The 15429-nt window shown below is 42.0% G+C and overlaps 1 protein-coding gene across 1 annotated transcript in view; it reads right to left on the bottom strand.

Moving 5' to 3' along the window:
- CD34 (CD34 molecule) overlaps positions 1-15429 on the bottom strand; it is a 138974-nt gene that overhangs the window by 120115 nt on the left and 3430 nt on the right. Inside the window, exon 2 of the mRNA XM_081009108.1 lies at positions 6627-6786. Within this exon, the coding sequence (XP_080865234.1) occupies positions 6627-6651 (25 nt within the window). The 5' untranslated portion in view covers positions 6652-6786. The remainder of the gene's footprint in view (positions 1-6626; positions 6787-15429) is intronic.

Below are 15429 nucleotides of genomic sequence, written 5' to 3'. Positions count from 1 at the left end.
ACTGTATTCTGCTTTGGTCAGACCTCACCTGGAGTACTGTGTCCAGTTCTGGGCACCACAGTTCAAGAAGGACACTGACAAACTGGAACGTGTCCAGAGGAGGGCAACCAAAATGGTCAAAGGCCTGGAAACGATGCCTTATGAGGAACGGCTAAGGGAGCTGGGCATGTTTAGCCTGGAGAAGAAGAGGTTAAGGGCTGATATGATAGCCATGTTCAAATATATAAAAGGATGTCACATAGAGGAGGGAGAAAGGTTGTTTTCTGCTGCTCCAGAGAAGCGGACACGGAGCAATGGATCCAAACTACAAGAAAGAAGATTCCACCTAAACATTAGGAAGAACTTCCTGACCATAAGAGCTGTTCGACAGTGGAATTTGCTGCCAAGGAGTGTGGTGGAGTCTTCTTCTTTGGAGGTCTTTAAGCAGAGGCTTGACAACCATATGTCAGGAGTGCTCTGATGGTGTTTCCTGCTTGGCAGGGGGTTGGACTCGATGGCCCTTGTGGTCTCTTCCAACTCTATGATTCTATGATTCTATGAGGAGCAAGGCTCAGCTATCACAGAATGCCCCACATTGCCTGCCAACAAAATGGGCTGTTGCCAAACTATTGCCAGCAGTTTTCAGACTGGAAGACTAAGGCCCCTATATGAGGGCAGGGCAGAGCTGGGCCAGCCAAGGATCCACTGGATCCTAGATCTATCCAGCAACTTGGAGCTAGTGCAACTAGTTCAGCACTGTTTGTACTTGGGATCCATCACCACCCTGCCCAGTAATTATTCAATTATTCTTCTTCCCTACTTCAGAATTATAGGGCACTTACATCCTGGTGGCTCCTAATGCTATCCAATTCCTTCTCTCCCACTGTAACTTACATGCAGAATTGTAGCTGCACAAACTGAAAAATACTGCATTTTGTGTGGTATACATCCTACTGTGTTTCTTATACAGGGCATGGCATGGCTCTATAGACGGGGAAAGAGAATTCACCCGAGCACCCCATTTTAATAATTTTTCTTCCCCCCCCCCCACATCAAAATTTTAAATCATTAAGAAAAGAAGCACAGCATGATTGATGTGATTACTTCAATAACGTTATAAATTTGAATAAAATGGCACCAATATATTTTCATCTTACATTATTCTGTGAACTTTTTAATAGTTTCTAAATATAAAATTGCCCCCCCAAATAAATTACAAGATTGAATAAAAAAACCTGTATTTTTAACTAACAAGGTAACCAGAAGGTGCATGAAAACATGGATGCAGGTGATAGGCTCATCCACCTTTTACATCACTGTACAAGTCAAAAGCACATCATCAGGTATTTACACACTTTTAATTAAAAAGTTGGATTTTCTGTGGTTTGACAAAAGATGGAAGAATAGGAGGGCACTGATGACAGTATCACGAAGACCTCTTAAAATTGAGTGAACATAGTGCAACTATGGAAAATGTGTGGTGTGGAAAGATCCTTGCTGGTATTAAGACAAGGAGCAGGAATGAGAAAGGAATGTGGTTTTGGCTCCTTATCCTTAGGAAAGCATTTGGGGAACTAAGTCAAACTAACCAAAGCTGATATCAACACCAACTGGATACAAACAATACTATTTTAGGTAGTACAATATTTCAGCTAATATTCATATGAAAGAGATTATTCATATGAAAGGGAAGACTGCTGAACAAATTCTTTGACAGCAATATTTTGTGCACTTTCTTTAGCCTTGAGGAGTGCTGTGTTTCCACATCCCCAACCTAAAGTCCTCTCACATTTCCTTCCTGGGTTTCTCTCTGCTGCTCATTTGCCCTTGCAGATAACAGAGATGATGCTCCTTCTTCTCTGTGTGCAGCAGCCTCTTCCGACTTACACCTGCCTGCCAAAGGCTAAAGTGCCATTTGAGAGTACTTGTAAAATATGCATTGGGATCCCTGACCTAGGCTATAAACTCCTGTACTGCCTGAGGCAATGCCTCTGTGGTGAGCTCAGGCCGACTGTGGGTTCTTGCTGTAAAAATCAAATGACTCTGTCAAAGGGATGTTTAAAAACCTCATTCAGGAGCACTCCCCACTCAGTGCCCCCCTCCCCAAACATCCCTTTGGAGAAGCTGAACATGGCTTAAAAAAGAAAAAAGTGAACCTAAGCATTTTATATGTTCCCTTCAAAGCCAAATCTAATTGAGATCTAAAAAGGGAGAAAATGCTTTCCTCTTTCTTTCAGAAACCAGGAGCTGGACTGGAATTGCAATTTGGAGAGCATTAAGCAACAGCCTCACCTGAAAAAAAGGGAAGGTGGTTTCTCACAGGCAGCTTAAATAGCCTTTGAGGTGTGTGGATTATTTTTTAAAAAATGTGAATGCCTAATAGAGACCTTTGTAATTCTAATACATGGAGCAATTTTGATAAATTTTGAAGTGCAAGGGCTCATAGTGATAGTCCCTGCAGCCACACCCCTAAGGGGATGTCCATAGCCATGCTCCAAGAAGAGTCAAAAAATGCAAATAGCTGTGCATCCAACCCCACCCCCAGAGCAGTAGTATATAGCTCAATACTCAATTTATTAGGATCAGCATGACTGAAATGCTCTGCATAGTTTCCTGGAAGTAAGCTGAATTTAACTCAGTGACGCTTACTTCTGGTTGCAGAGGGTCAGCTTGTAAAACACATTGAGCTTTAAGGAAATAACATCAACCAGCTGAAATACAACTTTAGATTTTAATTAAAAAAACCAACAATCTTGCAAAGAAGTGTTACGATGCAAACTGCTAGCATGAGGTAGGAACCCCATCAAAGAAAAGGATAGTTGTATCTAGCCTCTGCTTGAACATTTTCCTTCTTGTTTGATTTTCTGTATGCTAATCTGCCTTAAAAGGTAAAAAAAGAGAAAAGGACCCCTGGTCAGTTAAGTCCAGTCAAAGGCGACTATGGGGTGTGGTGCTCATCTCGCTTTCAGGCCGAGGGAGGCGGTGTTTATCTACAGACAGCTTTCCGGGTCATGTGGCCAGCATGACTAAACTGCTTCTGGCGCAACAGAACACCGTGATGGAAGCCAGAGCACACGGAAACACTGTTTACCTTCCCTCCTCAGCAGTACCTATTTATTTACTTGCACTGGCATGCTTTTGAACTGCTAGGCTGGCAGAAGCTGGGACAGAGCAACAGAGCTCACCGGTTTGAAATAACCATGAAACAACCATGAAAGCCTCATTATCACCTCAATTCACTTGCCAGAGCAGGAAGAGTTTGTCAATTACTCTGGCACTCTGGCAAACTGCTCTGGGGGGAAAAAATGTTCCCATATCTACATGTAACCCCTCTACTACAAAACTGGACCAAAATGAGTATTTTCAAAAGTGTTTTAAGTCTCCTATTTTATGGTGCAGCACCCAGTCAGACACTTGTTTCACAAAAAGCTTGAAAAGGCTTCTAGTCCAGCACCCTATTTTCACAGGGGCCAACCAGCTGCCTTGGGAAGCCCACAAGCAGGACATGAGTGAAACAGCATCACCCCCACTTGTAATTCTCAGCAACAAGTATTCGGAGGCAACTGCCTGCGATGGCAGAACAGGGTTCGTTGATCATAGAACTGTAGAGTTGCTAGGGACCCTTTTGAGGATAGTGAAGGGAAGGACTCGTTCCTTATGTAAGATACTATAAAAATGTAAAGGAAAAGCTCATGGCAATGTTTTCCCCCATAGACTTGAGAATCTGGAATACAGAGTATTTTTATTATAATTAACAGAATAATTAAGATCTTGTGCTATGGAAGGCGATTAGTACAGAGCACAATCCACAACAATTCTCTAGATAGATGGAGCTTTCTCAGTCATGGCCACCTATCTCCTTGCCTTGTGCCAACCTTATTAATCTTTCAATGCCCAGTTAAAGGGGATGGTGACTTCTGGTGGCTTTTAAATGATATTGCTGCTCTATATCACTTGTGCTGTCTTCTGCTATTTATTGTTTTATTTTGTGCATGAATTCTATGTGGTATGAATGATACTGCTGCTTTAGGAATGTTATCAAACTGAGAGGATAAAAGAGCTCTAAGCAAGCAAGCAAGCAAGCAAGCAAGCAAGCAAGCACAGGCCTCATTGACTTCAATGAGAGCAGACAAGAGCAATTAAAACTTTACCCAATTAATCTATGAGTTAAAATCATCTGACACAACCATGAAAATACCAAGAAAAACCTGCCATTGATTTTTTTAAAATCCATGTTTCACATCCAGATAGTGGGACTTACATTTGACTTTATTCCCATTAAAACAGAAATGATATGCTGTAATTCAGGAAACACTGAAATTCAAAACAAACAAAACAAAAGGCCCTGTTTACCATGTGTATATAATTACATGATTCTGAACAGACTCATTTAATACATATGGTTGACCAAAATAGCAAATGTTGTATAAGAAGCTTACAAAAATAACAATTATGATCTCCCCCGACATTAACCCTTTGGGTTTGCCCATGTAGTTAGGGAAGACAATTTTCAAGAGCAGTAAGGGTGAAATGGTAGCCATAAGACTTCAGTAATCAAATGTAAAAACAATAGCTCAATTCATCAATACAATGACAAACTAAAGGAGATGTCTGTCTTAATTATCAAATGGAGCCATGAATTTAATTCTAATGTAATTGTTTAAGCTTGGGTAGGTGTCCCATCCCTTCTTAGTTACAGATATTTTGCTTCAAATTGACTTGGTGAACAACTGAGACTAGATTCCACCACTGGAAATAAGTATAAGGGCACAGTAAATGTTGATGGACTTCTGTTTTATTAGATAATAATAATTTTCATTACTGTATGAAAAGGGATAAGGAACATTTAAAAAAAACAACAAAAAACACATCACATTTGTGAATGTTCCCAATTTTCATATATGCTTGTACAAAGAGAGCACACTTACAGTAACCCATTACATATTTACTTGGAAGGAAGTCCCACTCCCTTCAATGGGACTTACTCCCAGGTATGTGTTTGCTGTTTCACTGTAGGAGAGCTATCTCTTGCCACAATTCAATTACAGTAGGCTGCAGTGCTCTTGAGAAGAGTAGTTGGAAAAAAAGTGGCTCTCCCTAACCTTTCATGGTTCAGGAGTCAAACACGACAACAAATCATGGTAGCTACTCTGGCTTATTCAGCCTACTCTTCCATTCATTAAGGATCTAGCTTTGTTACTTAATGAACAACCTTCAGCTCTGCTTCCCAAAGCGAGAACCCAATGTGCAATTCTCAGCTCCGAAACACTGGGTGCATGACTTCAAATAAGCATTCTGGCCCTAGAATGACCTAGCATTTGTTGACGGAAGAATATTAAGCCCCAGATCCATAGAAGTACATGAAAGAGCCACATGTGGAGTGGTGCATTTTGTCATCAGTTCTACCTAGCCACACTAAAAAATGATGCTTGGCTCTGCTCAGAAGGAGCACCCACAATGCAAATGGGGAGACCTATAGAAATGTGGTTCTGTTGGATAGAGGAGGACTGTTCCAGGGATATAGTCAGCCTGGGGTTGGACAGACCTAAGGATGAAACAGGCAAGAGGTTAAGCTGCTTCAGTAGTAAAAGGCTGCAAGAGTTGCTGCAGAAGCAAGGAACTAGACTAGGGAGCCAGGCGCTAACAAAGGATGTTGCGCTCAACCTCTCCTTAATGCTGTCTGCTGCAGCTCAAATATAAGCTCATATATCTTATCTGAAATGTCATTTCAAGAGAAAGAATGATGGAAAGAAAAGGAAAAGGGAAGAAATTGCTTATTGTAGCCTGTGTATGAGTGATGATGGAGGACTTAGTAGTGTGCGTGGGCTGAATAGAGCTGTGAGGGGGTTTTGGTTTGTGGATCTGGGGAGGAGAATGGCTATGGAGAAGGTATTGCAACTCCCCCTCCACTGACAGCTGTGCATTTCAACTCGTAAGTGTAAAGAATAAAGTACAGGAATATGCACACGGGGGAAAAGGAGAGAGATGTGAATGATTTGGCACACAACTTGTACACTGCATCATTTGGAGAAACAAATAAACATAGCAAGATATTTTAATGGTAGAACTGTTAGGTAATATTTAGGGATGTCAGAGATTTCTGGCAGAATTTGCTGGTTTGCTTATTTGTCCTATGCCAGAAATGGAAATCAATCCAGTGAATACAATTCGTACAACTGACACATAATTGATGATTCCACCCATTTGCATTGTGTTTCCTTTGCACTGAAATGAATGGTGCAGAATAACATAATTACAATGTAATTGATTGCATAGCACAAGCTGATGAATGACATTTTTGTCAGAAGTCAAATTGCAGTGGAACAAAAACAGCACTGCATGTGCTGAACATGAGTTGAAATAGAAAGCAATGCCTTCTCACAACTCTAGGGACATATTAGGCAGCAATTCCATTGCTGTTCCCAAAGAGACAGGATCAGAATGAGACAGCTGCCTCAGGCAGCAGATGACAAATCCCTGGCTGTTCCTTCTGATCATCCCCAACCATTCCTCTGTATTGGAGGACAGAGCTATGCATGCCACACAACTTGACCTGAGTCACTTAAACAAGTTTGCTGCAGAAATAATCAGTGCATGTGGTGGTGCCACAGAGATACCCTCCTGACACAAGCATCACTGCCACTTACCTGAATGGTGCAGGGTGAAGGCCATGTTGAGGCAGCAAGGGCTCAGGTTCAGTGTAATGCAGTGTTATCAGTGTTGAAGTACGATTTAGCAACCAGTCTGGTTGGGGAGAAAGTGCCCTCCTGTCTTTAACCTTAGGCAGCAAAATGTATTGAACCAGTCCTGAAAGGAAAGTCAAATAATAGTGGTTTTTTTCAGAGAGCTGGAGGCAATTTGAAAGAGGGATTGCTGCTCGTGGTAAGTACAGTCATCTCCCTTATGCCTCTGATAACAAGTTTGGCAGGTCTTGTATTGCTTCAAAAAAAATTCCCAATCTGTTTGATCAGATGTGACAGTGGAACAAAAGAAATGTGTGCATGCACCATGAGATGTGAATCCACTTGCAGGCAGCTCTCTTAAACACACTGTTTCCCGTTTAAGTTTCACATCAATGTACTACACTGAATTCTGCCCAGATTTACAACTCTGCATTTTTTTGGGTGAAACCACTTTATTTGAATATTTTTTCAAATACAAAAGAGCAATACATTAAGCAACATTCTATTAACCAGTCATTTCAAACATAGCCACCAATTTTCACTCACACATTTTCTGTTCAGAGTTACCAGAGATCACTGAATGCATTGCACACAAGATATTACAAATTTGTAACACCTCCTCTGCAATTTTAATTCCATGTCTGTAGCATTTGTTTTCAGTGTCTGGTTAATGCATCAGGACATTACCCTGACTGACACAGGGCAGTGCTGTAAAGAATAACCCCCCTTCTAGGGCATATTTCTAACCAATAAAATAAAGAGAGAAGCAACCTTCACTTAGAACACAGCTGGAACTTTACTACTCCCAGCAATGGAGAGGAACACTCCTCCATTAAACTAGCCCCGACCATGCAAACACATTATTCAGAAAATAATCATTCTGGTCTTCCTGCTAGGCAGACCTGAATATGCACACTACCTCCCCTTCCCTAACTCCTGGAAAGAGACTTGCAAGACTGAAAGGGAATTCATGCAGAGTAAGTAGGCTTTTCCTCTTTTATTGCAGAATAATCCCTTCAAATTCTGGGGAAGTATTTCTATTGATATTGTCTTAGAGCACAGTGTTTCCTGGGTGACAGATTTCACTTTAAGCAACCAAACACCATAATCTTCTGCCACTAAAGTTCTGTCAATGCAAGGCCCCTTGACGTGCCCAGGAAAGTGGGAACATCCACACCATGCCTGATACATGAGCAGGACCCTGAGTCAAAAAGATTACAGTAGGTCCTTCTGAGGTCCAAATGAAAACTTTATCAATGAGAAGAATGTGCTGAAATTTCACAGTTTGGCACCTGAAATACATATCAATGGACACTGAAGAGGAGTTAACTTTTAGAGGTGAATGAAAGTGCTTGTTCCATTTATATGAGTATCATTCATATTTCTGATACCCCACTGAAAGTTTGCGGCACACAAATGTGCAATTCTCAAAGAAGCTCCTGGTATACATGTCCTCAAAGTTGCTTCTGGGTACTGAAGATTGTGTAGTCTTTAACCCTTTCACCACAGCCATAACATATTTATGTAGTATTTGTTGATTTCAGTGAAATTGATTTGACTTAAGATCATAACCTTAAACTGATGAAGAATAGACCTGTCTGAGAATCTACTCAAAGTGTAGGAGCTGAGTTTAATGAGTGCTATGATCATGGAGTTTGGCAATGATCAGGACACAGAATCAGAGTGCCATTATCTGATGAGCTGGGTCACATTGCCTCTTCAGCCGGTGATCAGGGGTCATGTGAGCCTGAGGCTGGCTGGCAGGAGCCCAGTGAATCAGATGTGACAACCCACAGAACCACACCAGGGACTCTCAAGGGCACTTTACCCTGGTCTACCATACTACTATGCCAGTCCAGTGGCATAGTGGGAGGCCCTGAAGCACAGGAAAAGTCACCACCTTCAAGCCAGAGGGCTGACTCTTTAAGGACTGTCCAACAAAGAGGGTGCAGCATAAGAGGTTGACTGGAGGCAGACGCTCAAAAGGCCTCAGTTCACTTTTATCTCTTGTTGGAGCAAGTGGCTCAAATAATAAATTATTTTTATTATCTCATATAACATTTAGGAAACATCTGAAGGCAGCCCTGTATGAGGAAGCTTTTTAAGGTTTAATGTTTTATTATGATTTTATATATGCTGGAAGCTGCCCAGAGTGGCTGGGGAAACCCAGTCAGAGGGGTGGGGTACAAAGAAATTATTATTAAATTATTATTGGCAGCTCTCTATTGCTGCTGCAACACTTGCCTCTCTCCATGTGCTCCTCTATGGGACCTGAACAGGACATTTAGTGAGATTCATCGTGGTAGTCCTTATCTAGCAAGAGTACGTCCAATATAAGCTGAAGTATTCTGGGTTGGTGCTGGTAACTGGACTCCGATTTGACTTTTCAGGGAGAGAATGCCTGATCACCTTACTTGCATTAGCACCTTACTTATTAGCATGCCACACACAAAGTCACACTATTTGTTCATGTTGACCAATATTGTCTATTCCGACTGAGGCAGATTTCAGGCAAAAAACTTTTCTGCCACCTGATCTTCTTAACTAGAGATTGAACCAGGGAGTTCTGCAGGCAAAGCATCTGCTCTGCTTCTGAGATCTGGCCCTGACTTAAATTTAAGTCTCCCATATTCAAAGCCAGCTTTCTCTGTGCATTATATGAGAGTTGCTGCCTATGAGATATGTGATCTGAATTTCCCTAAAATTACGTGTGTGATTACAGAGATGGCTAAAGATTATACAATTGCAAATTCTTTTAAATTAGTTACAGGCAATTAGAATTTCATCAGGGTGATGAGAAGTGGAGCCTCTATCAGTAGGAGCATCCTACAAGGGCAGAATTAAAGGTCAACACATGGGAAAGTCAGCATGCCAGAAATACTTAATGCTCCAAATGGCCCATCCTCCAGTGGGAAATGGGAGGTCATAAAGGCCCAATTTGGAAATGGGGAGCAGCAATTTTTTTGCTGACCTTTTTGATACTTAAATTCACCATTGGGTCCTAGTACACCACTGGCAAGATGTGCATGATTAGTGGAATACTGCACTCAGATGAAGACAATAGAGCTGGTTTTTTCCTTTTAGAACCACTGTGGGATAAGCAAAAGCACATTCCCATCACCTTACTCTCTTGCTAATGATGTCCTCGGTGCATCCTAGCTGCTGAATGAGTCTGGAATTTCCCACAAGGGAATGCAAATAATCAGATTCCATAAATAAGCCATTTTGGGTTGGGGTGGGGAGTTCACTCATTAGGCCTCAGGAGGGGCTTATATGCCGGCCCAAAAGCTAAACTCATTATTAGGAGAATAAAATATTCAACTTGTGAATCTTTCTCCAAGCAGAAGAAAGAAAGCTCTGAAGATCTATGTGGTACAGAGTACTATGGACTACATTGATCTGCCTGCCACTAGAAATGCCACTGGTAAATTTAAATTTCAAATGATCCATCTATACGTGTTAACTCAAAGGAATACTTATTGGAATAAAAGGCACTGAGTTTGGGGGGTTTATTATTGTCAATTTAAAACAACCATCTGTGATTAAAACCAATTACGTGACACCCTCCAGCAAAGCGTTGTAGAGATGGAAAGATGTTGGTATTTCAACAACTGCAGGTCAAAATTAATGTAGTGATTATGTCTGATGATTAAAAATGCCACATCTATTAGCTTATCTTGAAAGGCAGGCAGGAAGAAATCGAGAAATGTTCCTGATACGATGCAGCTTAAAAGGACAGAGAAAAGGCTAAACAAAAGCTGAGACTGGCAATGAAGAATGGAGATACCTATGGGAAAATTCCAGAAGAGTAGCCATATGAAACTGAATGTAGCGAAAAGAGCAGAGTTGTGTGTCATCTTAAAGAATAACATGTTTTTGTGGCATGAGCTTTCTTCACTAGATCCTACAATTCTACGATAACATGAAGTAAAAGGCAGAATAATTAATTTGAGCGTCCCTGCTCCTGGCCTTCTGATGGCAGTTCCAGGATATCCTGAGTCTTGGTCTCAGTATTCACCATGCACAACACTGATCATTGCACCAAAACAAACAACTGACTTTCAGTGGAGCTGTCATGTCAACACTGTGCCCAAATGGCCAACCAGACATTTTAATGCTTATAAACACTCATATTTTACCAGGCATGCAAGAAGCTATATTTTTGAAAGAGCTCAAAGACATAGGAGGGAAAAATAGTTACATGTAGATTACAAACCTTACAACCACTTTCACTGTAGCCTAAGATTGATAATGGTTGACAGAGCTCGTGAGAAGTGGTGGAAAAGATTTCCAGAACCTTCCTCTCCAGAGAATGCTGCCATTTGCCCTGTATGGGCTTTCTTTCACTCTTCCACGTGATCATTACAGTTGTCACCTTCTCTTTCTGCTGATTTGCAAGGAGAAGAGAGGAGGTGGGGAGAAATTTTGGTTTCTGATTGCCAGAATAGGCCTTTGGGAAGTGTGATGTGGCAAGCATAGCAGCATTGTGGATTTTCCAGTTGTGATGAACAGCAGAGCCAGACCAGAGTCTGTTGACGCAGTCCCTCAGAATCCCACCAGAGTGCTGGGGCTTCTCTCTGATTGGCTACCAAGACAGCTAGCTAGAAGGGTTCGTGTGTGGAGCAGCACTTTGGGAGGGAGAATAAAATGAGCAATTTCTGAGGGAGTTTGGAGAGGGGAATAGAGAAGGGAAAGAGCTGCAGTGAAATAGGGTTTAGTTGGAGAGATAGGGCTTGATTTGAGATGGGAGATAATCATTAGGATAGGGTTTGTCCAAGGGAGAATTGGTTCTGATTTGAGTTGAACTAAGTAAAGCAATGAGAGTGAGACAGAAACTGAGCCGAGCATTTTACCACCTATTCTAGAAACCTGAACATCTTCTTGAAGTGTAACAACTCATTTTTAGCAAGGGAAATTTATGAAAAGCTGAGCATATACTATTGTGTTTAAGCATGTGACAACTTTATATTTAAAATAATAACTTCTACCCGAAAGAACGCATCTTCTGACCCAACTTTGTTTCATGAACCCCTTTGGTAAATAAAACTTTTCTTGTTTGCTCAACTCCTGCTGGAGACTCCCTGAATCAAAGTTTCCCTTGCACAAGAACATCCCCCCTCCCAAGATAGCCTGTGGTAAATTGTAGAAATTTGTTTAATTGGTGTACTGTGGGTGGTGGGTCTGCTACATATTAATTGGTGGCAGTTAGTCCGTGCTTTCTTTACCTAAACAAAATCCAGGAGGGAGACAGACAGCACTGGGGATGAGGGAGCTTGCAGAGGGGTTAGGGCAGCAATCAAAGGAGTTGTCCTTTGGATGACTGTTTCTCATGAAAGGTTTACAAAATCAAATTCTGAAATGCCATCCTCACCTAGATTTTCATCTAGGTGGTTCATCAGAAAGAAAGTGAAGGAAGAAGATGGGAAAGGAAAAGCAAAGCTGACAATTAAAACCATCTTTTCTAAATGCTGGATTCCTCAGAGTTCTTGTGTGAGCTTGTCTTTATAACTATATGATAACTGTGAAACATTAAAAGCAAGCATCGTGATCCTGTTCAGGCAGGATTAAACATGCTCCTTAAACATGAGGAAAGGGCTAGTTTCCACAGGTTGCATTTTGAAGTTCCTTCAGAAGCTCTTCTGGATGCAGGTCCTGGGCTCGCCATGTTCGACAGGAGAGGTTGATAGGGTGAGGGCTTTGAGAAGAGCACACTATCTGCATTTTATATTAACTTTCCTAAGCATCATTTGACCTTGTCAGTGCAGATAAAGCCCTGTGAAGTGCACACTAGACAAAATGTAATTTTAATTAAGTATAGTTATATCCGGCCAAGGTGGCATGGAATACAAATGACCCTGCCACCACGGAATCCTCCTTATTCCCATTAAAATTTCTTTTGTAACCCACAAGGCCAAAAGAGACAATGGCCTCCCTGAGGAAGGATTTGGAGAAGGAATTCTTCATCTTCTGGTATCTGATTGCCTGCACTACTGAGATGCCCCTGAAACTCACAGCCGTATCTTAGTTTCTCCAGAGCACTGAATTGCAGGAGCTTCTGTTCTGTTCCCTTCTCATCACTTATTTGGCTCGTTGAGAAAGACACTTCATATCCTGATTTGTTTTGGCCATGGTACAGGGAGCAGCACAGAGTATACCCCTTGTGTAACAATATATTGTACACACCTGCTGTGGTGTTTGTGGGGGCAGGCCAAAAGCATCCTGCATGAATGTAAAATCTGACAAAGTTCTCAGAAAATTAATTTGTCATCACCAGATGACTTTTTGCTCCGCATCTGAAATGTCATTGGAACGACCAAACTAAAGAGGTACTAAGAACGGTATATGTTTGTCAGGGGTTCAGGAGCAGAGGCAAGGGCAAGGGAGGAAACAGAGAGCGAGGGAGAGGAGGCAGAAGAAAAGATGAGTGATGACGACGACCCGAGATCTCCGAGTCTTTCCAGTGAATCAGAAGATTCACAGAAAGGAGCACCAGTGGCCAGGGCAAGGGGGGAGCCTAGGGGGACACCCCAGGAAGATAGAGCCAGAGGGGACTCAGAGGGGAGCAGTTGGAAATCAGGACCAGCGTCACCGCCAGAGAGCAGGGAAGAGGAAGGGCGCCAGGGATCAAGCGCTGGCAGCTCACAACAGGGGGGAGGGCACGAGTCAGGAGTGGCCACACCTCCATCGGGGAGCGAAGAAACGGTCAGACGGAAGGTGGAAGGTTGGGCGCGCGTGCCAAGTTCAAATGCACAGGAAGGTGGCGCAGTAGGCAGCCCGGAAAGGGAGCCAGGTCCTAAAGCCCGCCGAAAGGAGGGAGAAGAGTCAGGGGGGTCAGCGTCAGCGTCAGAGGAATCCCGGAAGGAAGAGACCCCGGGGGGCAGAGGGACCCAGAGAAGAACAGTCAGGCGGAAAAGGTGGAGCAAGGCTAGGATATTAAGTTGGTGTACAAGGGGCGGAGACTCAGATGGAGCTTCGCCGATCTAACCATGAGACGTAGAGTTGCACGCAGCAGCTTGAGAATGGAAACTGTAACTCAATAAAGACTTTTATTTAATGATCGCTGGCTAGCGTGATCCTCTGTGAGCTAGGATCTGGAAGCAGCTCTGACAATGTTCATAAGAAGAATGAAAAGACTACCTTGATAAAAATATACATTCAGCTTTCCACAGTTCACCATTAACAACATTCAGAAGTAATGAATGGAAGACTAAAAGATACATTAAGTATCACATGAGCATTCTCTGTACGATTGTTCCCCTTGGCAATAACAGAGCCCAGAAATTGCCAAAAACACTGGTGTTTAAATGCAAAGGCTTCTGGTTCCTGAAAACATGGTATGCTTGCAAATTAGAGATTGACAAACCTTCCAGACATGCTTAATGTGAATCATGTTCCTTCTTCATACAGTACAAGATGCTAATTCATCTAGGTTCCTTCTTCACATCATTTGAATGAACCTTTATGACTAATAATGCTTGTGTTCAATTTTGTGGCTCCTGAATTTTCTCCACTTTGGATTTTAAGCCCCTCCCTCCCTCTCCACCTTATGAACTGCTCAGTTGTGCAGCTTGTTTCAATGACTCTAGCAGATGTGGTGCAGTTCTGCTCTCCCCAACCCATTTAAGATTGCTCAGTCTCCCCAGTCATTAATTCTCTATCAATGGAGGAGAAACCACCAAGAGCTCAGGAAAGCCTGCTATTTTGTGCCTTCAGAGCAGTGGCAGACCTTGGGGTCTCAAATTTCAGCAACACCTTGTGTGATTCCAAAATTCACCTCCCCCCAACTTCTTGTGCTCCATTCTAAATCATAGTTGTGACATTCTCTGTGGTACCCCCTGAGACTTGACACCCAGTACAACCAAACCAATCATGCTCCCCTAAATCTGCCTCTGTTTGTAGCCCATCTCCAGCCTATTGCCACTTTTCTACGCTGAGCATTCTCCTGGCTACTGACTGCCTTGTGATTGGCAGGACAATGCCAGCTGTCAGTCAAGATCCATCTGGGTCTTAAAAATTGACTGTTTCCACACAGTCCTTTGTCCCTTAAATGACTGTCAACACGGCTCCTTGTAAGGAGACCAGAAGCCTGTTTGTAAGAAGCTGTAACAGAATATTCAGTATGAACTTAAAATGAAACATGTTTCTTTTTCATGTACCATTCTGTTTTAACCTTTGTTCTCCTGTTTTGTTTTTAAATTCTTAATACACTTATTCCAGTTTCTCATATACTTAGGCAATTGTTTCATGGTACATATGTATGAGTGGCGCTTGACAGAGAAAAGCAAGCTACTTTGGGATGCAAGTAAAGCAGTTATGAGAGGGTTTCTGATACAACATAATGCAATTAGGAAAAGAGTTCAAAATGAGAAAAGGGAAAAAATCTTGGAGAAAATAAAGGATGGAGAAAAGAGACTGAGGATGAAACCGAATTCACGGGAGATCTTAAAAGAGATAAAGCTATATCAAGTACAATATATGAAACTGACAAATCAGGAAATAGAATGGAAGATTAAACAGATGAGACAAAAGACATTTGAATCAGCGAATAAGTGTGGGAAACTGTTGGCATGGCAAATGAAAAAAAGACAAAAACTTAATACTATTACGAATTTGGTAGTAGAGGGAAAGAACATACAGAACCCTGCGGAGATTAGAAAGTGTTTTCAGAAGTATTTTAAACAGTTATACACACAGGAGACTCAGAAAGAAATAGACATTGATCTGTTTTTGAGAACAAATGGATTACAAAAAATCTCTCAAGAGAGTA

The sequence above is a fragment of the Podarcis pityusensis genome, assembly GCF_964106645.2.
Source record: "Podarcis pityusensis genome assembly, chromosome: 6".
In the NCBI taxonomy this organism is placed as follows: Eukaryota; Metazoa; Chordata; class Lepidosauria; order Squamata; family Lacertidae; genus Podarcis; species Podarcis pityusensis.
Note: the sequence above shows the minus strand (reverse complement) of the source record. Positions and strands in the feature narration are given on the sequence as shown.